Source organism: Ranitomeya imitator, chromosome 3 (genome assembly GCF_032444005.1).
Source record: "Ranitomeya imitator isolate aRanImi1 chromosome 3, aRanImi1.pri, whole genome shotgun sequence".
In the NCBI taxonomy this organism is placed as follows: domain Eukaryota; kingdom Metazoa; phylum Chordata; class Amphibia; order Anura; family Dendrobatidae; genus Ranitomeya; species Ranitomeya imitator.
Genome location: NC_091284.1, coordinates 230,852,313 through 230,879,179, shown reverse-complemented (window position 1 = coordinate 230,879,179; position 26,867 = coordinate 230,852,313). Strand labels below are relative to the sequence as shown.

Here is a 26,867-nt window from a genome sequence, read left to right as displayed (position 1 = left end):
CCCTAGCTGTAACAGGGGTCACTGCATCACACTTTGGATAATTGTCTGATTTCATGATTCCTGTGATACGTTCAAGGCCTCCAGTACCAGATGCAGCACAGCAACCCCACAGCATTATGGATTCTCCACCATGATTAACTGTTGGTAGGGTGTTCTTTTCCTTATAAACTTCATTGCGACGTCTGTAAACAAACTGTTGCTTTGCATTGCCAAAAAGCTCTATTTTTGTATTATCTGTCCAAAGACCATTTTTCCAGAAGGATTGTGGTTTGTCAAGGTACTTTTTGGCAAAGATCAGTTGTTCCTTTTTATTTATTTTCTTCAGCAATAGTTTCATCCTTGGCCTTCGCCCATGAAGGTATGCTTGGTTTAGTGTGCGGCATATATATATATATATATATATATATATATATATATATAGTACTTGTTGAAACCATGACCCCAGACTGTTCCAGGTTGGTATGCAGGTCTTTGCATGTTTGACGTGTTTTTTTTCCACCATTCGCTCCAACCTTCGAAGACATCTCTTGTCAATTTTCCTCTTTCTCACACGTCCAGGGAGGTTCTTCACGGTACCATGCTTGGCAAACTTAAAAACATTGCACACTGTTGAAACTGGGATACCAAGGTCTTTGAATATGGCCTTATACCCTTTGTAAGTCTTGTTTTTGCTAACAATAGCAGTTCTGATGTCCTCGGACAGCTCTTTTTGTCTTCACCATTGTGACAAAGGTACAGGGCCTACCTTGTGGCTTTTTAAAACACTGAAGTCATCATTCATTCATGTCACATGGGTACCGACAATAACGCGTGATTCTCATTTGTGATTTACCACAGGCAAGTCAAAATGTGTTTCCATACTAATCTAATGTAAAGGATGCCAATACCATTGTCACAGCAAGATTTAGGTTTTTTTGTTTTCCCTCCCATTGTTTTTTGTTTTAAATTATTGTTTATCTTTTGCTCTTTTGTATTTAAAGGGAAGGTGCCACCAGTTTTCTTGTATTTTGTTTTTTTTTGTGAAATTAAGCTTAAAATATTAATTAAAATGTATTAATGCAATGTTTGCACTGTTTGCAAACATTTCTATATGAAAAATATTATATATTTTTCTACAAATATACATATTTACCACTAGGGGGAGCATTTTCCATTTTAGACCTCAAGCAGCTATAGTAAGATTTAGCAGCTTACTCTTTGCTGGAAAATTGGGGCAGTAACTGCTGACATCACCATTTCCCTCCCCTTTTGGGTGGTCTAATATCCCTGGGGCAAAATGAAGAGCAGCATCACAGGGCAGCACCATTTTGTGTGTGACTGCCCTGTGACCTGCTATTACCAGCAGTTACTGCATCAGAGGCACAGCTTGTTTACAGAGGAGCAGAACACAGTGGACTCAGCAGCATTTTTTGTGAATAACATTCTTGCCATCCCCCTTCCCCCACCTTAATCCCTGTCCTGTCAGCTGCTGTGCTCTCTCTCTCCAGGTGTCACCTCCCTCTCTGCAGGCTGTGAGTGCAGCTTACCAGAGATCACAGGGACTGTGTGTGGGGAGACGGAGACACAGCAGGAGAAGCACACAGGGCAGTGTGTGAGAGCAGAGGATGTGCCTGACTGGAGTACAGAGGAGCAGTGAGTGCCTATTCTGTCCTGGGATAGAGAGTAAGTGGAGCTCGGCAGATAGCACAGGGCTATAATAAAATGGCAGCTAGTCACACCTACAGCAGTGAGTTGTGCAGCCCACAGAGGCGTGCCCAGCTCACTGCTAATGCTGTTGCAATGTTACAGGGTCAGTGCTGGTCTATTATCTCCTATGTCCATGGGGTGCCGTAATCTGACACTGATAGTGCCCTGCTACTGCTGCAAAACCAAGATGTCAGCCCCCAGTGCATTCTTTAAACTCCTATAACACATGAAATCTTGGATTTCAAACTTGCTTATAGCAGCATGTTATGCTACATTACAGTGATTTATTAATGACCTACAAACGCGGTACCTTCCCTTTAACACGAGTGCTCTATACAAAAAACTGTTTCACTTGATTCACTGTTTTCAGAAGATATGCCACATTATGTACTGTACTTAAACTTCATGGGTGCCAATAACGATGAGCACAGAGCAAAAGTTTTGACACACCTCATTTAAAGATTTTTCTGTATTTTCATGACTATGAAAATTGTAAATTCACACTGAAGGCATCAAAACTATGAATTAACACATGTAGAATTATATACTTAACAAAAAAGTGTGAAACAACTGAAAATATGTCTTATATTCTAGGTTCTTCAAAGTAGCCACCTTTTGCTTTAGTGACTGCTTTGCACACTCTTGGCATTCTCTTGATGAGTTTCAAGAGGTAGTCACCGGAAATGGTTTTCACCAAACAGGTGTGCCCTGTCAGGTTTAATAAGTGGGATTTCTTGCCTTATAAATGGGGTTGGGACCATCAATTGTGTTGAGCAGAAGTCTGGTGGATACACAGCTGATAGTCCTACTGAATAGACTGTTAGAATTTGTATTATGGCAAGAAAAAAGCAGCTAAGTAAAGAAAAACGAGTGGCCATCATTACTTTAAGAAATGAAGGTCAGTCAGTCTGAAAAATTGGGAAAACTTTGAAAGTGTCCCCAAGTGCGTTGCAAAAACCATCAAGCGCCACAAAGAAAGTGGCTCACATGAGGACCGCCCCAGGAAAGGAAGACCAAGAGTCACCTCTGCCTCTGAGGATAAGTTTATCCGAGTTACCAGCCTCAGAAATTGCAGGTTAACAGCAGCTCAGATTAGAGACCAGGTCAATGCCACTCAGAGTTCTAGCAGCAGACACATTGGTACAACAACTGTTAAGAAGAGACTTTGTGCAGCAGGCCTTCATGGTAAAATAGCTGCTAAGAAACCACTGCTAAGGACAGGCAACAAGCAGAAGAGACTTGTTTGGGCTAAAGAACACAAGGAATGGACATTAGACCAGTGGAAATCTGTGCTTTGGTCTGATGAGTCCAAATTTGAGATCTTTGGTTCCAACCACCGTGTCGTTGTGCGACGCAGAAAAGGTGAACGGATGGACTCTACATGCCTGGTTCCCACCATGAAGCATGGAGGAGGAGGTGTAATGGTGTGGGGGTGCTTTGCTGGTGACACTGTTGGGGATTTATTCAAAATTGAAGGCATACTGAACCAGCATGGCTACCACAGCATCTTGCAGCGGCATGCTATTCCATCCGGTTTGCGTTTAGTTGGACCATCATTTATTTTTCAACAGGACAATGACCTCAAACACACCTCCAGGCTGTGTAAGGGCTATTTGGCCAAGAAGGAGAGTGATGGGGTGCTACGCCAGATGACCTGGCCTCCACATTCACGAGACCTAAACCCAATTGAGATGGTTTGGGGTGAGCTGGACCGCAGAGTGAACACAAAAGGGCCAACAAGTGCTAAGCATCTCTGGGAACTCCTTCTAGATTGTTAGAAGACCATTCCCGGTGACTACCTCTTGAAGCTCATCAAGAGAATGCCAAGAGTGTGCAAAGCAGTCATCAAAGCAAAAGGTGCTACTTTGAAGAACCTAGAATATAAGACATAATTTCAGTTGTTTCACACTTTTTTGTTAAGTGTATAATTCCAAATGTGTTAGTTCATAGTTTTGATGCCTTCGGTGTGAATGTACAATTTTCATAATCATGAAAATACAGAAAAATCTTTAAATGAGAAGGTGTGTCCAAACTTTTGCTCTGTAATGTATATTTCTGTGAAAAAGTGTTTGCCCCCTTCCTAATTTCTTTTTCTTTTGCCTGTTTGTCACACTTAAGTGTTTCAGGTCACCAAACAAGTGTAAATATTAGACAAAGATAACACAAATAAGCACAAATGCAGTTTTTAAATGAAGGTCTATGTTATTAAGGGAAAAAGAAATCCAAACCCACAGAGCCCTGTGTGAAAAAGTAATTGCCCTCCCCCACAAGCAGGCTTGATTACTGCCACGCCTGTTCTCAGTCAATCCACAGTATATGCAATAATTGTGAAACATCCAGGACACTCATTAAGCTTTGTTTTTGGAACTCACATAGAAGTGAATAGAGAAAGCCATATATGCATGGCCACCTCCCAATCCCCCGGGGTACAGAGCAAAATCCGTAATCTGTCCTGAGAGCTGCACATTTCACAAAGTCTCATCTCCTTCAGACATTTATGACCTTTGCCCTGGATATGCCATAAATATATAGACAGATAGATAGATAGATATACTCCAGTATTTTATCTGATGTACAGAAAACTAAAAACACAAGAGCTGGCTCAGTGGCTAATATGCTTAGCTCAATAAAATGATATCAAGCTCATCAAACCATATCCGCAGGGCCGCCATCAGGGCACTACAGCCGTGACTGGCGTATGGGGCCCGGTGAGCAGAGGGGGCCCTCTTACCTGCTCACCGGGCCCCTACCGGCAGCCGCAGGCTGAACCGGGCCCTTTTACAGCTGTACGCTATTGACGTGCAGGCCCGCGCCCGCACGTCAATAGTTAACAGCCGCAGCGTGCAGGTTGCCGGCGTTTGACGTCAGTCGCCGGCGAGTGCACGGTGCAGCTGCGTGGAGAGAGGAGCGCGGCAGGTAAGAAGAACTTTTTTGTTTTTTTGAGAGCTGCGATGCGGGGGGCCCAGGGCAGTAATGCTGGATACAAGGTGGGGGCCCGGGGGCAGTAAAGCTGGACACAGGGTGGGGGCCGGGGGGCAGTAAAGCTGGGCACAGGGTGGGGGCCGGTGGGCAGTAAAGCTGGACACAGAGTGGGGGCCCGGGGGCAGTAAAGCTGGACACAGGGTGGGGGCCGGGGGGCAGTAAAGCTGGACACGGGGGGGGCAGAGTGCTGGACAGAGATGGGGCAGAGTGCTGGACAGAGATGGGGCAGAGTGCTGAACAGAGATGGGGCAGAGTGCTGGACAGAGATGGGGCAGAGTGCTGGACAGAGATGGGGCAGAGTGCTGGACAGAGATGGGGCAGAGTGCTGGACAGAGATGGGGCAGAGTGCTGAACAGAGATGGGGCAGAGTGCTGAACAGAGATGGGGCAGAGTGCTGGACAGAGATGGGGCAGAGTGCTGGACAGAGATGGGGCAGAGTGCTGGACAGAGATGGGGCAGAGTGTTGGGCAGAGATGGGGCAGAGTGCTGAACAGAGATGGGGCAGAGTGCTGAACAGAGATGGGGCAGAGTGCTGAACAGAGATGGGGCAGAGTGCTGGACAGAGATGGGGCAGAGTGCTGGACAGAGATGGGGCAGAGTGCTGGACAGAGATGGGGCAGAGTGCTGGGCAGAGATGGGGCAGAGTGCTGGGCAGAGATGGGGCAGAGTGCTGGGCAGAGATGGGGCAGAGTGCTGGACAGAGATGGGGCAGAGTGCTGGACAGAGATGGGGCAGAGTGCAGGACAGAGATGGGGCAGAGTGCAGGACAGAGATGGGGCAGAGTGCTGGACAGAGATGGGGCAGAGTGCTGGACAGAGATGAGGCAGGATTGGAAACAGATGGGGCAGAGTGCTGGACACAGATGGGGCAGGATTGCACACAGACTGGGCAGAGTGCTGGACACAGATGGGGCAGGATTGGACACAGATGGGGCAGGATTGGACACAGATGGGGCAGGATTGGAAACAGATGGGGCAGGATTGGAAACAGATGGGGCAGAATGGAGACAGATGGGGCAGGATGGATACGATGGAGACAGATGGGGCAGGATGGGGAGATCATATGGGGCAGAATGGATACCCATGAGGGCAGGATGGGAGAACATATGGCTGGAGCCTGGAATGAGACACACGGGGGCTAGGATGGCGAATATTACCATAGGGGCTAATTAAGGGATATTATTATTGCAGTGATGTATTTATTTTATTTTTTGAGTATACTGTTTTAAATGGGGGGGAGGTCCTGTTACTGTGTAGAGTGATACTATGTTGCCTTCTTCATGTGGTGTAATGTAGAAGTTGGGAAAATTAAGTAATGTGTTCTACAAGCGGAACTCGAGATAACTGTTTTATTTCCTGCAGAGACGAGTCCTGGCTGGATGAAGTGATGGCGGTCTGTGCTGGATGAAAGATGAAGGACTTCACCTAGAGACGTCACTGGTGAGTCAGTGTTACCTATACACTGTATACTATATACAGAGGTCCTGTGTACAATGTCACCAGTGATCACTGTATTACCTATACATTATATACAGAGCTCCTGTGTATAATGTCATCGGTGATCACTGTATTACCTGTACACAGACACTGCATACTAATTACAGATCTCCTGTGTATAATGGCACTGCTGGTGATAGTATTGTGGGTTTTTTTTAATTACTGATCAGTATTGTAGTATTCAGTCATTTGTGGTTATATGCGGTCTGGTCATGGTGTAGCGGTATTTGTTCCTTGTATTTTATATTATTCGATCACTGTGGTGGTAATATGTCATCTGGTCATAGTGCTGTGGTATTTGTTCCTTGTATGTAGTATTATAGGTCATTTTAAAAATTGAAAAATAAATAAAAATATACCTAAATTGTATTGCATATTTTAACAAATATTTAGTAGGTTACAGTAGAGTAGGGCCCGGCCAAAAGTGTCTACAGTGTTATGGTGGCGGCTTAAAAAATCTTTTGGCCAAAACAAAAGCTGCCGGCTATATGTGTGATCTGGTGATGGGAACTGTCAATGTGTGATAGGTGAGAAGTGGAGATTTTCCAAGAGAGAGCGGTGGGACTGTGGACAGTTCGTGGGGTGGAGCCTGGAGGCGGGGCTGGGGTGGAGCCTGGGCGGAGTTTCAAGGGGGCCCCGAAAATTTTTCCAGTATGGGGCCCCGAAATTTCTAGTGGCAGCCCTGCATATCCGACTGATGTTCCGCCACCAAGATTTTTTCCCGTTACTGAGAACAATTACAATTCTTTTTTTTCGTTAACTGGCTATCCTGGCACTAAACTTTCCTTTTTTTCTTGTGATACTTATTAATTCTTGCATTGTAATGCAGACAAGCCTGCACGCATAGATTATGTCACAGCGAGCCCCTTCTTAATTACAGTCTCCTGTACCCACATTATTCTGGCTCAGTAAGCTGACTGCTGAAGACGCCATTGTTTTCTACATACTGATGTTCCATTACAGGTGTTTACTGACGATAAAGCACGACTTGCATGCCTGTGATCAGTGCAGGGTAGCGCTGCCAAGTTACACATGTTTAGCATTCCCCGGGACACTATTTGGCAGATTTCATTGAAATTTGTGCAGAGAAACAAGGATTAAGTCAACATCACCCAATGCCCTTTCATATTTAACTGTTTCTATTGCTGTTATGGTTCTTTTGACTGTAGGAAGGATATGGCAGAGGAGTGCAAAGCCCATATCGCCTTATTGACCTATACACAGAGGAGAACGTGGCAATGTAGGCTGAATGTGTACTTTACTGCAACCCTAGTAAAATGCTGACATGTTGACAGAATGATTTATGATTATATCGACAAGAGAGCAGGGAATATTCATGAACCATTGGGGGATGCTGTGTACATTAAATTACCTTTTAAAATCGTGACTCTGTATTTGAACCCTTTAGGCCAGATTAGCCATTGTTGGGACAGAATGAAATAGTTTTGGCTATATTGTCATCGTTAGTCATTTGCATAGACATTCGTAAATGTGGCGGTCTCCCGCACGCGGGCCTTTTGTAGTCGGTATTTCACTTGCATGGTTTGCTTTCACTAGAAAACAATGCCACCTCCAGGATGGTAGACGTATTACAACATAGTGCAGTATTTAAAATGGAAATGTTCTTTATTTTTTATTTAGTTCTTTATATTTAAAAATTGCTGGATTTGTTATATTGATATAATCATATTTTGAGACGTAAAGATAACCTGTCAGGAACATTTAACCCCCCCAACCATTAATATGATTGTGTAGCCCTTTAAAAGATAAGCCAGTTGATTCCTTTGTGACTTCAGTGCAGTTCTAGTAGTTTGATGGTGCACTTCTAGCGCCTCTGCCTCCTGCTGTATTCCCTGCCTAGTAGCACTCTCCCCTGGCTAATTGACAGGTCATTTGCTCTGTTACACGGCCACTGATCTGTCAATCAAACCGAGGATGATGCGGCTAGATAGGGAATACAGCATGATGCTGAGAAGCTAGGAGTGCACCATCACGGACCAGTGCACTTCCAGACACATCTTCACTGTTGGAACAGCACTTTGGGGTCATAAAGGTATTGACTATCTTATCTCTGAAAGAGCTACACAGTCATGTAAGTGATTTTGGGGATTAACGTTTCTGACAGGTTCCCCCTTAAATTTTGCTTTGCGAAAGCTACAGTACAAACTATATAGGATAAATCTCCATCTCATAATCAGTATGAAATAATGAGTGGGTGATTGAATATGTCATTAGTCTTAAAACAGCAACGGTGGAGACATTAAGCCAACTTATAGGCAAGCTTTTATTGAAATATTTAGAAGAAAAATCCAGAAAATCATACAGAATTACTGAACAAAAGACAGTAAAATATTTAGAATTGAGACTCCTCAGTGGTTGATACCTTTTAATGGCTAACGGAAAAGATGGTAACAAATTGCAAGCTTTCGAGACTACTCAGGTCTCTTCATCAGGCAAAGACTAAAACAAATTCTGAAGAATCACTTATTTATGCACAACATAGTATAGAGAAAAAAAAGAGGGGGAAAAAACCATGGATAAGCCAGGTGACATGAAGCAGAATTACCATGGGTGATAAACAGTTACGTCCATAAATATTGGGCCAATTCTTAGATAAGGATTGTTTTATTGTCCTGTGATTAGGGTCTCTGTTGTGATGACCCCACATGGTCTGATGGGCAAGTTCCTTAGTTGATGTAAAAATACATAAATCCATGTGACACATTCATCCCTGCAGTGTGAGTGTCAAAGGTCGTCATCAGTTTATATTCCCAGACTCTTCTGTCTTTCTGCGATTTGAAGTTACCTTTTAGTACAAGTAATTTCATGTCCATAATGTTATGATTTGGGAGACAGAAATGTATTGCTACAGGTAGGTCCATTCTTTTTTCTCTTATTGTATGGCGGTGAGAGTTCATCCTTGTTCTCAGTTTCTGTCCTGTCTCCCCCACATACAGACCCCCAGTTGGACATTTAGTACAAATAATTAGGTGCACCACATTAGAAGTGACACAGCTGAGAGTCTGGGAATATAAACTGATGACGACCTTTGACACTCTCAATGAAGGAATGAATGCGTCACACGGATTTATGTCTTTTTACATCAACTAAGGAACTTGCCCATCAGACCATGAAGGGTCATCACAACAGAGACCCTAATCACAGGACAATAAAACAATCCTTATCTAAGAATTGGCCCAATATTTATGGACGTAACTGTTTATCACCCATGGTAATTCTGCTTCATGTCACCTGGCTTATCCATGGTTTTTTTCCCCTCTATGTTGTGCATAAATATGTGATTCTTCAGAATTTGTTTTAGTCCTTGCCTGATGAAGAGACGTATGTAGTCTTGAAAGCTTGCAATTTGTTACCATCTTTTCCGTTAGCCATTAAAAGGTATCAACCACTGAGGACTCTCAATTCTAAATATTTTTCTATCTACTGGCTAACACGGTACCAAGATATATTTCTTTCCTGAACAAAAGACAGTGAAAGTGATAAAATGTATAGAAGAAAATAGTTATCATCCAAACCTGGCAGTGTAAGTGGGACTGGCCAACTCACTCAGATAATATCAGGGTAGGTAAGCATTGGGCATTTAGAATGGGCATTTTCTTCTCTCTCAAGATGAGTTGCTGCCAGAGGTGTTTGACAGTAGCTTACTTCTCTATTGAAAACACATGAATGCTGAGCATTTTTGTATATGGGGAAACTGGAGAGATACCTGATGACGAATGTTTGGATGAAAGCGATTGGTCAGTTTCCATTACCAGCAAAAATAGTTGTCACGGATGTGTCAGAGGCTGCAGACAGTCGCACTGCATCTAGCTGCAGAAGGTCTCAGCTGTTGGCTTTGTAGACTCCTTCTGACTTTAGGACCCAGTGGCAACCTCCCCTGGCTCTAGTTGACACACCAGGACCAGGGTGTATATAACTCCCAGCTTGCTGTTGGAAGTTGCGGTTGATTTTTCTATTTCCTTTTCCCTGTTGAGTCTTGGAGCCATAGCAGTCGGCTATCTTCCTTCTTGGTGTTGCTGGATGACGTCTGTGTTTCTCTTTGAGCCTATTCAAGCTAAGTGGTCCCCTTGTTTGTGTATCCCACCTGTGTTTAGTGGTAGTCGGGATTGACTAGAACTCATCCTGTCCTCCCTTATGCAGGCTTATCGCAAGAGTCAGGCAGGGATTAGGTATCCTGCCCGGCGATACTTGCAGAACCTATATAGGGACTATAGGGCAGACAGGGTGATGTTAGATCTGCTTAGGGGTCTCCACTCCTCCCTTCTCTAGTGTTTGGTTCCCTTTCCCTTATCCTTTGTGTTGCACTTAGCCTTTCCTACACTGTGTGTGACAATAGTGCTGTCTACAGAGAAACCATGATGGACTTTTTGTGGCATCTTAGGCTGGTTTCACATTTGCGTTTTAAAACGCAGCGTTTTAAACGCAAATGCATTTGGTGAAGAAACACGTTTAAACGCGTTTAAACGCTGCGTTTTTTAGGCGCATGCGTTTTTGCATGCGTTTACATGCGTTTTTTCCTGCGTTTGCGTTTTTGAAACGCATGATGAGAAGTGTGTGACAGCTGCCAATCATCAAAATCAACTAGAAAACCCACTATAAACAGAAATACCTAGGGTTAGGGTTAGGATCCCTAGTAACCCTAGGGATCCTAACCCTAACCCTAAAACACAAACCCTAACCCTAAAGCACAAACTCTAACCCTAACACAAACTCTAACACAAACTCACAAACTCTAACCCTAACACAGATTCTAACCCTAAAACACAAACTCTAACACTATCCCTAACCCTAGGGATCCTAACCCTAACCCTAGGGACCCTAACACAAACTCTAACCCTGAAAACACGAAATTTGAACTGCATTACTGCACTAGAAATATGAAAAATGAGAGCTTTTAGCGCATAAAAATGGCCAATTTTATGTGTACCTGGTAGCCCCTTTACGGCATCTCTTATACCAGGTCCTACGCTTGCCTTACCTCGCTGAGAATAAACGTCTCCATCTGAATGGGTACATGTGAAACCTCTTCTTAGACTAAAATTCTCTCTCTCTGTGGAGGGGTATTGGACCTGCTGTAATTAAAACACCTGAAGCTAGGAGGCGGAGTGCACGATCAGAAGGCTAGAGAATACATTTCAAAAACCTGACCTGCACATCCAAACATAGACTCAGTGTGAACAGGTGCTGAACCTAGAGTCGCCAACTCGTATATAGTTAAGTAAATAAGGCAGCACACTGCAGCGCTAAAACATGCAAACTTGAAAACATGAAATTTGAACTGCATTACTGCACTAGAAATATCAAAAACGAGAGCTTTTAGCGCATAAAAATGGCCAATTTTATGTGTACCTGGTAGCCCCTTTACGGCATCTCTCTTATACCAGGTCCTACGCTTGCCTTACCTCGCTGAGAATAAACGTCTCCATCTGAATGGGTACATGTGAAACCTCTTCTTAGACTAAAATTCTCTCTCTGTGGAGGGGTATTGGACCTGCTGTAATTAAAACACCTGAAGCTAGGAGGCGGAGTGCACGATCAGAAGGCTAGAGAATACATTTCAAAAACCTGACCTGCACATCCAAACATAGACTCAGTGTGAACAGGTGCTGAACCTAGAGTCGCCAACTCGTATATAGTTAAGTAAATAAGGCAGCACACTGCAGCGCTAAAACATGCAAACTTGAAAACACGAAATTTGAACTGCATTACTGCACTAGAAATATGAAAAATGAGAGCTTATAGTGCATAAAAATGGCCAATTTTATGTGTACCTGGTAGCCCCTTTACGGCATCTCTCTTATACCAGGTCCTACGCTTGCCTTACCTCGCTGAGAATAAACGTCTCCATCTGAATGGGTACATGTGAAACCTCTTCTTAGACTAAAATTCTCTCTCTCTGTGGAGGGGTATTGGACTTGCTGTAATGCGTTTACATAGACATCAATATGTTTTATTTGCGGCAAAAAAACGCTGCTAAAATTACTACATGTTGAATTTCTGCAACACAATGCATGCAGAGATAAAACGCATGCGTTATCAAAACGTGTCAAAACGCATGCAAAAAACGCAGCGTTTTTAATGTTAAGTATAGGGGAAAAACGAATGCGTTTTTTGGCATTTTTTTGCACAAAAACGCAAATGTGAAACCAGCCTTAGTCAGCCAGGATTCTCCTGTATCTGTTCATTAACAGAACCAGTTGTGCTCTCTTGGCAGTACTGAAAGGATGGACATCAGTTTGTAGTATTACCGTATATACTCGAGTATAAGCCGACCCGAGTATAAGCCGACCCCCCTAATTTTGCCACAAAAAACTGGGAAAACTTATTGACTCGAGTATAAGCCTAGGGTGGAAATGCAGCATTTTGAATTTCAAAAATAAATATAGATCATTATTTCCCCATAGCTGTGCCATATAGTGCTCTGCACCGTTCATATTGCCCCATAGATGCTGCACAGATGCCCCATACAGTGCTCTGCACCGTTCATATTGCCCCATAGATGCTGCACAGATGCCCCATACAGTGCTCTGCACCGTTCATATTGCCCCATAGATGCTGCACAAATGCCCCATATAGTGCTCTGCACCGTTCATATTGCCCCATAGATGCTGCACAGATGCCCCATATAGTGCTGTGTGCCGTTCATACTGCCCCATAGTTGCTGCACAGATGCCCCATATAGTGCTGTGTGCCGTTCATACTGCCCCATAGATGCTGCACAGATGCCCCATATAGTGCTGTGTGCCGTTCATATTGCCCCATAGATGCTGCACAGATGCCCCATATAGTGCTGTGTGCCGTTCATACTGCCCCATAGATGCTGCACAGATGCCCCATATAGTGCTGTGTGCCGTTCATATTGCCCCATAGATGCTGCACAGATGCCCCATATAGTGCTGTGTGCCGTTCATACTGCCCCATAGATGCTGCACATAAATCTGTGCCATGGCCGCTGCTGCTGCTGCTGCTGCAATAAAAAAAAAAAACACATACTCACCTCTCTTGATTGCAGCTCCCAGCGTCCGGTCCCGGCATCTCCATCTTCCCGGCGTCTCTACTCTGACTGATCAGGCAGAGGGCGCCGCGCACACTATACGCGTCATCGCGCCCTCTGCCTGAACAGTCAGAGCGCAGACGCCGGGAAGATGGAGGCGTCGGGGAGATGGAGCGGCGGCTGGAGCGGGGACAGGTAAGTATGATATACTTACCTAGTCCCAGCGATCCTGACGCTCCCCGCCTTCCTCCCCGTCTTCTGTGCTGCAGCCTCTTCCTGTCAGCGGTCATTGGCACCGCTGAATAGAGAAATGAATAGGCGGCTCCACCCCTATGGGAGGTGGAGCCGCCTATTCATTTCTGTAATGAGCGGTCCCACGTGACCGCTGAAGAGGGGAAGAAGCTGCAGCACAGAAGCCCGTGGGACGGCAGGGACAGCGCGAGGATCGCTGGGACTAGGTAAGTATGCCTCAGCGCCCTCACCCGCCGACCCCACCGCTACCGTGACTCGAGTATAAGCCGAGAGGGGCACTTTCAGCCCAAAAATTTGGGCTGAAAATCTCGGCTTATACTCGAGTATATACGGTAAATGAGCCAGATGAGGGATGTTGGAAGAAGGCACGCACGCCGAAACTCGCGTATGGGTGGTGGCGCCGCAGGTCTGAGGTAACTATGCTGTACTAATTGCTTTTTACTGTCCTATATGCTAGCTTGGATGTGGTAGCTGGATGCTCTCTACCAGCGTAGTGTTATTTATTCCAATAATATGGATCACTAGCACACCAATATTTGCTATGGGGCTTGTACCCTTGATTATGAGCAATTTGTTAACCTCTTACCTGCGGCCCTTGGTGTAGTTGTCACCCTCAGAGTTTCCCATTTTTGTTTCTATGTATTTTAGCAATATTGTGTGTATTTAATAAAGATGTTTTTTTGATAATGATCCCTCTTTGTGCAACATTTCTTTATAGGCTATATCTGTCGTAATTGCACGGGATTTCTTTTGTTAGTAATCCCTGTATAGGCACAGGTGTTTTTTGTGTATAACACGCTGTGTATTGTTTATCAACTTCGGCTCATAGTCTTTAAGAAAGTAGGGGAGACCTAACCCGTATAAAGTGTTTGTATTTTATGACGCAACGATCTTTTGTAAAGAACAAAAAAAACGTTATACTTGTAAAGCTGAATGAGTAGATCACTGGCTAGTTTCTATATGTACAAATGTGCTATTAAGTTCCATGGAGGTTAGGTGAGGCTGTTGAAAGAAGTCACCAAATTCTGTGGAGAAATGTAGGAAGGAAGAAAAGTTAGATCTGTGATATCATAAGTCTGCCTAAAAAATACCTGTAGACAATGGGATTTAACATGTTTATCTGGGGTAGTGCGCTCCAGAGAGCTGGTGCAGCACTAGAAAAGTCTTGGAAAAGGGAGATTGCAGTTTGGATTATGGAGAATTTTAGTTTTAGATCATTGGTGGTAGACAGATGAGAGATTTAGGACAGTGGAGCATTATGAACCTTGTAGGTAAGAGTGATACCTTTTATATTTTCTTTTGTATTTACTAGGCCTCATGGACAATATAGTTCTGGGCCCCCGCAGCTGTAAAATATCAGTGTGCATAAATCCTAAGTAAAATATTTAAATAAAAAAATTACTGAAAAATGTCAGAAATGTGCAAACATAATACCATGAGCTGAATTTTACATATACTTTTACTTAATGAGTTTTAAGATTGTATAATGGACATTCACTTCTGGTTTGCTTATGTTTGCAGGAAAGCACATTCTGCTCTGGAAAGATCTACCAGACACTGATGAAAAACAGGATGGCCTATTATACCTGCATGAGAATGAACATGAGGTTTACCTTAGATGAAGTTGGATTTCTCAGAAGACTGTGATACTCCATATTTTTAATTCCTTTTATTTATATAGCATGACCATATTTTGCAGCAGTTTACATTTCAACAGTACCTATTTACAAAACAGAAAAAAAAAATAAGAAAGAAAAGGAAGTGAATTTTTATGCCAGCAGTGTCTTATAAGCACTAATACAATGGAATTGGAGTTATTTCTCTACAAAAGCAAAACTATGGCGAAAAAGTCAGGAGTCGTTTTACATACACCATTTACTTTTTATTTTTAATTAAAATGCACCTCTCTTTCAGGTTTTATAGCTGGGCTAAAGTAATCTTTAAAAAATGCCTTTATGATGCTGCAGTACATGCCTACTACAGACCTCTCTAGTGAAGACTATGGATGTTGATCTCAGAATAACAGAATATTTTATATGTGGTATACACTGCTCAACAAAATAAAGGGAACACTTAAACAACAGAATATAACTCAAAGTAAATCAAACTTCTGTGAAATCAAACTGTCCACTTGGGAAGCAACACTGATTGACAATCAATTTCACATGCTGTTGTGCAAAGTGAATAGACAACAGATGGAAAATATTGGCAATTATCAAGACACACTCAATAAGGCTGGTTTCACACGTCAGTGGCTCCGGTACGTGAGGTGACAGTTTCCTAACGTACCGGAGACACTGACTCACGTAGACACATGGAAATCAATGTGTCTCTGCACATGTCAGTGTGTTTTCACGGACCGTGTGTCCGTGTGCAAAACACGGAGACATGTCAGTGTTCGTGGGAGCGCACGGATTACACGGACCCATTAAAGTCAGTGGGTCCGTGTAAAACACGTACCACACACGGACAGCCCGTGTAATGTGCAGGAGACAGCGCTACAGTAAGCGCTGTCCCCCCCACGTGGTGCTGAAGCCACCATTCATATCTTCTCTCCAGCAGCGTTCGCTGGCTAGAAGACATGAAAAATCCTTTTTTTTCGTGTTGAAAATAAAGATCCCTGTCCCACGGCTCCGGCGCAGGCATACTTTGTCTGCCCTGTTGAGGGCAGAGCAAAGTACTGCAGTGCGCAGGTGCTGGGAAAGGTCAGAGAGGCCCAAGAGGACGTCTTGGAATGAAGATGGGAGGCGCCGCAGCGGACCAGAGACACCCATCCGACCGGACCAGCAGCGGGACCGCCCCTGGGTGAGTATAATCTAACGTCTTTTTCTCCTCTTTCAGGTAACATCGGGGGCTTATCTACAGCATTACAGAATGCTGTAGATAAGCCCCTGATGCCGGTGGGCTTACCTCACCCGGGATTTTCGGGGTGACAGGTTCCCTTTAAGCTGTGTTTTATAATACTACCAAAAGCTATGATATTTCAGAAATCTCATGCAAACATTGTTTTTTTTTTCCTTACTGATTTGGAAAACTGTGTTTTTGCACAGCAGCATGTCGCTTCTTTCAGCGCTTTTGCAGCATTTGTCCACCCATAAAAAGCAATGAGTAAGTGCAAAAACCTTAAGGGTATGTGTCCACGTTCAGGATTGCATCAGGATTTGGTCAGGATTTTTCATCAGTATTTGTAAGCCAAAACCAGGAGTGGAACAATTAGCAGAAAAGTATAATAGAAACATATGCACCACTTCTGTATTTATCATCCACTCCTTGTTTTGGCTTAGAAAAACTGATGGAAAATCCTGACCAAATCCTGATGCAATCCTGAACGTGGACACATACCCTAAGGGTACGTTCCCACGATCCAGAATAGCAGTGTTTTGGATGCAGCTCACCTGCGCTGTGTCCAAAACGCTGCGTTCTAGGTTACAAGCACAGTGGATGGGATTTATAGAAAATAACCTTAAAGGGAAGGTGCCATAAAAAAAAAAACTATTGAAAAAATGTGAATCATTAATGTTTTATTTAAAAAAAATTTTGTCATTTGTTTTTGATTAGGGAAAATCTGAAAAATAATTTTAAAAGGTTTGGCATTTCCACTTTTAAACCCTAGGGGGAGCTGCCCTGATTCATCAAGACTGGCGTGCACCTCTGTGTGCCACACGAGAAATCTTAATCCAGTCCTTGACTATATTTTTTTTTATATAGGGAATGCCACATCTATTCATGAATTATGAGCCTTTTCCGCATCCCATCCCAAAACGAGCAGGGCTAGGCTTGAAAACACCAAAAATCGCTAAATTTGTACAACTCTGAATTGCAGCAAAATTTAGCATCCTTTCAAAGCAATTTACTCCAGAATTCTGGCAAAATTGCTGTGGTGAATTGGGCCAAAGACTTTAAAAAAGACAAGGCTCAGCACATAAATGAAAAATCCAGTTGAAATAATCGTTATAGATTGTGGTAGGAAGATAACATTGGTGAAATCTGTAATCTTGGAACATAGACTAAAAAGGCTCTATTTAGTACTCAAACCCTTCATTTACAGATTTATAGACTCCTCCAAATTAAAATTGCAATAGCAATTGCTGATCGACATCCCAGATGTGGCCAAGAACACTGCAGGCCTTGGTGGCACATGTAGGCCACGCAGGTTGTGTACAGCGGCATGAGCAACATCCGGTCTGCCATTGGGATACTTTTGAGAAATGGCCATACCACTTGTTCCACAATTGATCCATTCTGTATTGCAAGTGAAATTGGATTTTCCATACCAAGTCATAGGTGTCAAACAGTGTCTACACAAACCATCAGAAGGTATTTGATGACAATAGGTTACGAGACAAATGTCCAGCTTGGTGATTTGTGTGTCCATTCAGTGTAACATTACATTCCTTAGACGACCATTAACAACCTCGCTGATACATGGCAAAGCATGTAAGTTCGTGTATTTCTTAGCTTCGCACTCATACTCAATACCATATAAATCAAGATGTTTTGAAAGTTTTGTTTCCATTTTCTTGACAGTTACGGTACATATCACAGAGGCTTCATTAACTCATCCCGTTTTCTCAGTCACGAGAAAAACGGATTGATTATTTTGACTGAGTATGGTCTCTTACTAGGAATAAAAATGTTTCTCCGCCTTCACCTTTCTGACAATTCGTGAAAATCGGTCCACACCTGGATGTCAACCGAGTGCAGTCCGAATCTTTCATGGATCCGTTGACTTGCATTGCCTAGGATCACAATCAGATATGTCTTTGAGTTTCTGTGCGTACTGAAAAATCGTGGACATGTGAATGGCCCCATAGACATGGAAATCACAGATAGTGCTCATACGAGAATATCGGATGTCTGAGTGAAGACTTGCATGTCTAGCAATCCTGTGATTTCCATAATTCTACGACTTTTCCCTCTTGGTGTTGCAATTGCAATGTTGAGGAGTGTATATCTAACATAAAGACTGAACTAAACAAAGGGCTTATCCAATCATTGACTTTTTGCATAGAATGTTTATGTAAAATACATGTCAAAAGGTCCATTTTGGACCATTTAGGTTCTTAGTAAAGCCCGTTCACAATAATTGTGCAGTCTAGACATGCCGCCAATCACTGGAAGAACAAGCATTTATGACTGCACAGAAGATCATCACTCAGTAGCACATAGTCCTATGTAAACAGGACTTGCGCTGCCAAGGTCAAAGGCAGCCTATGTGCACAGAATCATCTGTTACAAATCGTTCAGTGCGCATCTGAAGCGTTGTCTTTCTGTGTAAGACTGGAGACGAATGGGTTAAAATTTGCATTGGCAGTAGTTTAAAGATGAGCAGGAGATGGGAATAGTGGAAATGTGGTTTATTAGTCAACTCAAAGTGACAGACTTCATCAGGACAAACCACTCTGCGCATCATGGCGAGGCCAACCATTTAAATACACCTCCCCCTCTGCCTGTTTCCCTCTATCTCCACCCTGCTTTGTTTCTATGAAGTCAGAACTGTCAATGAAAATGGAGGAGCTGTGGAGATAGATGGAAAACAAGTAGGTGGGAAGGTGTACATAAATGATTGGCCCCACCATGAAGCACCAAGCGGTGGTATTTAGTTTGAACAGTAAGGGTATGTGCACACGGTCAGGTTTTTTCGTGATAAAACCGCATTAGAAACTGCAGACATATGCATCCTATCATTTAGAATGCATTCTGCAATTATTGTGCACATGATGCGTTTTTTTCCGCAAAAAAAACACATTGCAGTAAAAAAAGCAGCATGTTCATTCATTTTGCGGATTTTCTGCGTTTTCCCCGCTATTCTATGCATTTGGGAAAAAACGCACAAAATGCATCAAAAACGCATGAAAAAACGCGAAAAAAAGCATGCGGATCGGATTTCTGGCAGAAATGTCCGTTTTTTGTCAGGAAAATTTCTGCAAGAAATCCTGACATGTGCACATACCTTAATTCTGTGCTGACAGAGTCCCTTTAATGCTGACTAGGCTGTGGGGACAAATTTAGTGCAATAGAGCTCTATCCAGTATACCAATGTATAAAGACAAAGCAGTAACTCCTCGCCTTGTATGGTTGTGTACAACAAAGTTTAAGTTCAAAACACATCGAGAATAAAACCACACTGTCACCTTTGTAGCACATATTGGACCTTTAGACTATGTGGACACGTTCCGTTTTTTTCGCGGTAAAAACGCTATAAAAACTCATTAAAAACGCATACATTATGCATCCTATCATTTGAAATGCATTCTGCATGTTTTGTGCACATGATGATGGGTTTTTTTCCGCGAAAAAAACGCATCGCGGTAAAAAAAAAGCAGCATGTTCACCAATTTTGCGGATTTTCTGCGTTTTTCCCGCTATTCTATGCATTTGTGAAAAAACGCATGCGGATTTCTGGCAGAAATGTCCGGTTTTTGTCAGGAAAATTTCTGCAAGAAATCCTGACGTGTGCACATACCCTTAGTGTGTAGCACAGACATGATCCATGACATTATCAGGTTGACTTCAATGAATGACACTAGCCTCTGTTGATTCTAGTCAGCTTCTGAGAATATCACCCATTCTGTGTTCATGACATCTTATTACCATAACTGAAAATGTATTTCTTCTTCTAGTACAAGTGATAACACATAATAATAATAATCTTTTATTTATATAGCGCCAACATACTCTGCAGCACTTTACAGTTTAACAGCTTCAAACACAACAGTCATAAGTAACAATGTTAACAATACAATAATTAAAGCGAAATAAAACGACCCTGCTCGTGAGAGCTTACAATCTACAATACTGTAATAGGTATTTCACGCACAACATGTAAAAAGTGATAATTTACTCATTAACAGTTGCTCCATAGTTGAGAAAGGTAATATACATAACCTGTTAACACGCCACTGGAAAATTCCCCTGCAAAATCTAAAGCTACATGATAAACAGTAGCAAATTATTCTATTAGGTGTGATGGCTGAATCACTGGCAAAAGGTTTTTGTTACAGGCTTCCCTTAAGGTACCGTTACACTAAATGACTTACCAACGATCACGACCAGCGATACGACCTGGCCGTGATCGTTGGTAAGTCATTGTGTGGTCGCTGGGGAGCTGTCACACAGACAGCTCTCTCCAGCGACCAACGATCAGGGGAACGACTTCGGCATCATTGAAACTGTCTGCAGGGCCGCGCATAGTAACCCGATATTTACCCTGGTTACCATTGTAAAAGTTAAAAAAAAAAAACAGTAGATACTCACATTCCGATGTTTGTCACGTCCCCCGGCGCCCACAGGGTTAAAACTGCTTTCGGCAGGAGCGCTGCTAATGCACGCTCTGCTGCCGAGAGCTTTCCCTGCACTGTGTCAGCGCCGGCCGTAAAGCAGCGGTGACGTCACCGCTGTGCTTTGCTTTACGGCCGGCCGGCGCTGACACAGTGCAGGGAAAGCTGTCCCCTCCTGGCTGTGCTCTTACACTGGTCCCCCATGCTACCTCCTCCACACTACTCGGTCATCTCTGTTCTGTGCCCGCTCACACTTGTCTCCCCAATACTGTCCCTTAACATTATTCCCCTCAATAGTCTCCTCACACATTTCCTCCTCCCTCTTCATACTGTCTACTCTCACACACCACCTGATAACTATACTGTCTCCTCATACATTTACCCATGCACTCTCCATACTGCCTTCACACACATCACCCCAACATACTGTGTCCGCACCAATCCCATCACCCTTGCTCCACATACATTCCTCCCATCGCTCTTCATACTGTGTCTGCATACATTCCCCAAGCGCCATTCATACTGTGTTTGCATACATTTCCCCCTTGCTCTTCATACTGTGCCTACACCCATCCCCATCTCACCATACTTTGTCTGCACCCTCCCCATCTCACCATACTGTGCCTGCACCCACCCCATCAACCTCGCTCCTTATACCATGTCTGCACCCATCACCCTCACTCCTCATACTGTGTCTGCATTCATACAATCTTCCCCTTGCTTCTTAAACTGTTCACATACACTCCCCCCTCACTACTCATACTATGTTCACACCCATCCCCCCATTCAACATACTGTGTCTGCACCCATCCCTCGCTCTGCATACTATGCCTGCATACATCCATCCCATGCTCTCTTTGTCCACAGCAATCCCCCACACACCACACTGTGTCTGCACCCATCCTTCATACTGTTTCCTCATACATGACCCCCATATTCACTTGCTCCTCATACTGTGTCCTCAAATTTCTCCCGCTCCCCACATTGTTTCCGCACCCATCTCTTCCTTGCTCCATACTGTGTCCTCAAATCTTCCCAAATGTTTGCGCCTCGGCGGCGCCAGTGAGTGTCGTAAGAAGCTTGATCATATGACCAGATCATGCTGCTGATATCGCCCTGATATAGCTTCAATTGTACTCACGACTGAAAGACACAAATACACTGGGAGCCAGCACGCTGCACCTTCTCTGAGCTGACTGTCAGCTTGACAGCCGGCTCAGAAACCGTGCGACTCCCATTTTGGGGGTGGCAAAATGCAGCCACAGGAGAGACACCTCAGACCACCACATCTGGTAGCCGTTGGTGCTCACCTGCCTGCTGCGCCCATGGCAAATGCTCCGCCTGCTCCCCCTAGATATGCCTCTACTGGACCCACTACCACCAACCATACTGGAGATTTTTGCCCCTTAGTGAAACCATGTGACTGCTGCAACTAATCACTTACCTTAGCGGCAGGGCCGTATTTGCAACTAGGCACTTGAGGGCATGTGCCTAAGGGCGCCAGGATGCAGGAGGCAGCACCTGAGCAAGGTTGTTTTTTTGTTTTTTTTAGTTTTCAGACCGCCCACCCACCAACAATCCTTACTGAACTTTGCAGCCTGACCCCAGAAGCAGCCCGCTCCTTCGCTGCCCATGTTCCCCAGCCGACAGCTGCTCCACGCCTCTGTGGGCACCGCAGCTACTTACATGTCCTTGGCCGGTAAGTTCTTCCCTTCCGCTACCCGAATGAAGAGGGAGGTCCGCTTGGCCATGGCTGTGAGGGCAGAGAGTTCAGCAGCATTCACTGGGGCTGGGGGGGGCACAAGTACTCAGGAGCAGGACCTCGCCTCTACCGTTCTCCTGGGAGCTACTAGAATTCTGTGACAGGGTCGTGACCTAGGGTCAACTTGCAGAGTGAATGGGAGAAATGCTCACTGCGGGCTTCTGGCTGCAGAGTCATGGCCTTTTACTAGATGGTGGCCCGATTCTAACGCATCGGGTATTCTAGAATATGCATGTCCACGTAGTATATTGCCCAGTCACGTATTGCCCAGCCACATAGTATATAGCACAGCCCACGTAGTACGGTATATTGCCCAGCCACATAGTATATAGCAGAGCCACGTAGTATATTGCCCAGTCACGTAGTATATTGGTCAGCACAGAGCCACGTAGTATAGAGACGTAAAAAAATAAAATAAACATATACTCACCTATAGCCCGTTGAAGTCCTGCCGCTCCTCGCCACGCTCCCAGGACCAGTTACCGCTCCATTGCAAGTGGCAGCTTGCGTTCCCAGGGCTGGTGTGAGCAGGACCTATGATGACGTCGCGGTCACATGACCATGACGTCACGGCAGGTCCTTGTCGCACACCAGCCCTGGGACTGGACCGGAAGCTGCCGCTCTCGGGAGCGTGGCGAGGAGCGAGAAAGGCGGCGGAGGGTGAGTATAGCAGGTTTTTTGTTTTTTTTATTATTTTTAACATTACATTTTTACATGACCTTTTTACTATTGATTCTGCATAGGAATCATCAATAGTAAATAGTTGGGGACACACAGGGTTAATAGCAGCGGTAACGGAGTACGTTACACCGCGGGCCGTTACCGCTGCCATTAACCCTGTGTGAGCGGTGAGCGGAGGGGATTATGGAACGGGCGCCGGGCAGTGAGAGCAGGGGAGGGACTAATCGGACTGTGCCCGTCGCTGACTGGTCGCGGCAGCCATGACAGGCAGCTGCCGAGACCAATCAGCGAACGAATAACCGTGACAGAAGGACAGACAGACAGAAGGAAGTACCCCTTAGACAATTATGTATATAGATATGTGAAAGCACTGATTTCTCTCAGTGTAAATGCACATGAGGAAATCACAAACAGTATCCACCCAGCTTTCTCCCATACATAACACTATCCACCCAGCTTCCCCCCCATACAAATCAGTATTCACTCAGTCTTCCCCATACAAATCACTATTCACCCAGCTTACTCCCTTACAAATCACTGTTCACCCTGTTTTCCACATACAAAACAGTATCCACTCAGCTTTCCCCCATACAAAACAGTATCCACCCAGCTTTCCCCCATACAAATCACTATTCACGCAGCTTTCCCCCATACAAATCAGTATCCACTCAGCTTTCCCCCATACAAAACAGTATCCACCCAGCTTTCCCCCATACAAATCACTATTCACGCAGCTTTCCCCCCATACAAATCAGTATCCACCCAGCTTTCCCCCATACAAATTAGTATCCACTCAGCTTTCCTCCATGCAAAACAGTATCCACTCAGCTTTCCCCCATACAAATTGGTATCCACTCAGCTTTCCTCCATAGAAAACAGTATCCACCCAGCTTTCCCCCATACAAATCAGTATCCACCCAGCTTTCCTCCATGCAAAACAGTATCCACTCAGCTTTCCCCGATACAAATTGGTATCCACTCAGCTTTCCTCCATAGAAAACAGTATCCACCCAGCTTTCCCCCATACAAATCAGTATCTACCCCATCACACCTACAAATAACGCCACACCATGACCAGACCACATATTGCCACCACATAGTGACAGAATATTACAATACTGTAAGGAGAGAATGAAGACGTCCTGTCCCTGTCTATGCCGTAGCCTGGAGCCCTCATTATCATAGGAATATGGCAGTTAATAAATTGTTTTCCTAAAGCTTTATAGTGTAGTTTTAGGTCAGAGAGGGATGGTTAGGGATGAGCTAGCAAGGTGCAGGGACAGGTAGTGATATCTACTTGCGGACATGTGCGGCACTTGCGGTTTTGCACTTGCGATGATACAAAAAAGCATTGCTAGCAGTGTTTTTTTTCTGTTGCTGCAAGTACCACATTTGCCGGATGATGCAAAACCACAAGTGCCGCGCATGTCCGCAAGTACCATAGGTAATGAGGCCGAACGCAGTGTTGCTGTAAGTCATCCGTTACGCGGCAGATGCGGAAAAACTGCCGGATCTGCCGCGAATGGCAAAAATCGCTGATGTGAAAGTAGCCTAAGTCACTGCCGACAGTGTCTGCATTAGTCATACTCACCAATGAGGGAGGCAGCACGAAAAGTGCCTAGGGCAGCATAAACTCTAAATACGGCCCTGATCCTAGACAGAATTAATGGACTGTCAAGGGCTTATATACTGTTTGTGCCTGTCGAAGTATGTAGAAAGCAGAGGTGGCACTCACCAGTCTAGAAAATCCATGCTTTATTGAAGAAAAACATCTTCAACGGGAGATGGAGTATGCGAGTGACGACCCGGCCGTTTCGTGCTGTTGCGCTTCTACAGGTCAACATGTCAGAGGAAATGACGAGGGATGTAATACCTGCTCGCAGGTAAACTCCTCCCCCAAATTAACCCCTGAACATTAAAATGACAAAATATACAAAAACAATCAATCTATACATACATATCTAGAACATAGTACATAAAAACAAAAAAACCTGAGCATCAGAAGAAATTATAAGAAAATAGACATGTCAATCCTGTCATTAAAGCCCGTGGATTCCATTGTGCGAGTGCGCATGATCCACCTGGCTTCCCTCCTAAGGAGGAGTTTATGCAGATCTCCCCCTTGTGGGGGGTAGAACAACCTTTTCTAAACCTGCGAATGACAAAACATTGGGGTCCCCCCCCATGGTATTCCCTTATATGACTAATCAAACGGGGTACTCCTTTTCCAGAGGTGATGAAATTAAAATGTTCCCTGAATCTAATATACCAAGGGCGTATCGTTTTGCCCATGTAAAAATACTTGCATGGGCAAAAAATAGCGTACACGACAAAATTGGTTTTGCATGAGATAAAATCAAACACACAATGCGAGATAGATATGTAAACAACGACCCGTGATGTGCTCTCTACAAAAAGGCCAGTGGCCACACTTGTACAGTCATGGCCAGCAGTTTTGAGAATGACACCAAAATTATATTTTCACATGATCTGCTGCCCTCTGGTTTTTATTAGTGTTTGTCTGATGTTTATATCACATACAGAAATATAATTGCAATCATATTATGAGTACCAATAGGTTATATTGACAGTTAGAATGAGTTAATGCAGCAAGTCAATATTTGCAGTGTTGACCCTTCTTCTTCAAGACCTCTGCAAGTCTCCCTGGCATGCTGTCAATCAACATCTGGACCAAATCCTGACTGATAGCAGTCCATTCTTGCATAATCAATGCTTGCATTTTGCCAGAATTTGTTGGTTTTTGTTTGTCCACCCGTCTCTTGATGATTGACCACAAGTTCTCAATGGGATTAAGATCTGGGGAGTTTCCAGGCCATGGACCCAAAATCTCTATGTTTTGTTCCATGAGCCATTTAGTTATCACCTTTGCTTTATGGCAAGGTGCTCCATCATGCTGGAAAAGGCATTGTTGGGCGCCAAACTGCTCTTGGACGGTTGGGAGAAGTTGCTCTTGGAGGACATTCTGGTACCATTCTTTATTCATGGCTGTGTTTTTAGGCAAGACTGTGAGTGAGCCGATTCCCTTGGCTGAGAAGCAACCCCACACATGGATGGTTTCAGGATGCTTTACAGTTGGCATGAGACAAGACTGATGGTAGCGCTCACCTCTTCTCCGAATAAGCTGTTTTCCAGATGTCCCAAACAATCGAAAAGGGGATTCATCAGAGAAAATTACTTTGCCCCAGTCCTCAGCAGTCCACTCCCTGTACCTTTTGCAGAATATCAGTCGGTCCCTGATGTTTTTTCTGGAGAGAAGTGGCTTCTTTGCTGCCCTCCTTGAAACAAGGCCTTGCTCAAAGAGTCTCCGCCTCACAGTGCGTGCAGAAGCACTCACACCAGCCTGCTGCCATTCCTGAGCAAGCTCGGCACTGCTGGTAGTCCGATCCCGCAGCTGTAACAGTTTTAAGATACAGTCCTGGCGCTTGCTGGCCCTTTCTTGGGCGCCCTGGAGCCATTTTGACAACAATGGAAGCTCTCTCCTTGAAGTTCTTGATGATGCGATAGATTGTTGATTGAGGTGCAATCTTTGTAGCTGCGATACTCTTCCCTGTTAGGCCATTTTTGTGCAGTGCAATGATGGCTGCACGTGTTTCTTTAGAGATAACCATGGTTAACTGAAGAGAAACAATGATACCAAGCACCAGCCTCCTTTTAAAGTGTCCAGTGATGTCATTCTTACTTAATCATGACTG

General features: G+C 44.2%; 1 protein-coding gene across 2 annotated transcripts in view; it reads left to right on the top strand.

Moving 5' to 3' along the window:
- Positions 1-15,522, top strand: part of FAM72A (family with sequence similarity 72 member A) — a 43,367-nt gene extending 27,845 nt beyond the window's left edge. For both annotated transcript variants that reach the window (XM_069760104.1, XM_069760105.1), the window contains exon 5: positions 14,953-15,522. In XM_069760104.1, coding sequence (XP_069616205.1) covers positions 14,953-15,053 — 101 coding nt within the window. In that variant the 3' untranslated portion in view covers positions 15,054-15,522. The remainder of the gene's footprint in view (positions 1-14,952) is intronic.
- The last annotated feature ends 11,345 nt before the right edge of the window (positions 15,523-26,867 follow it).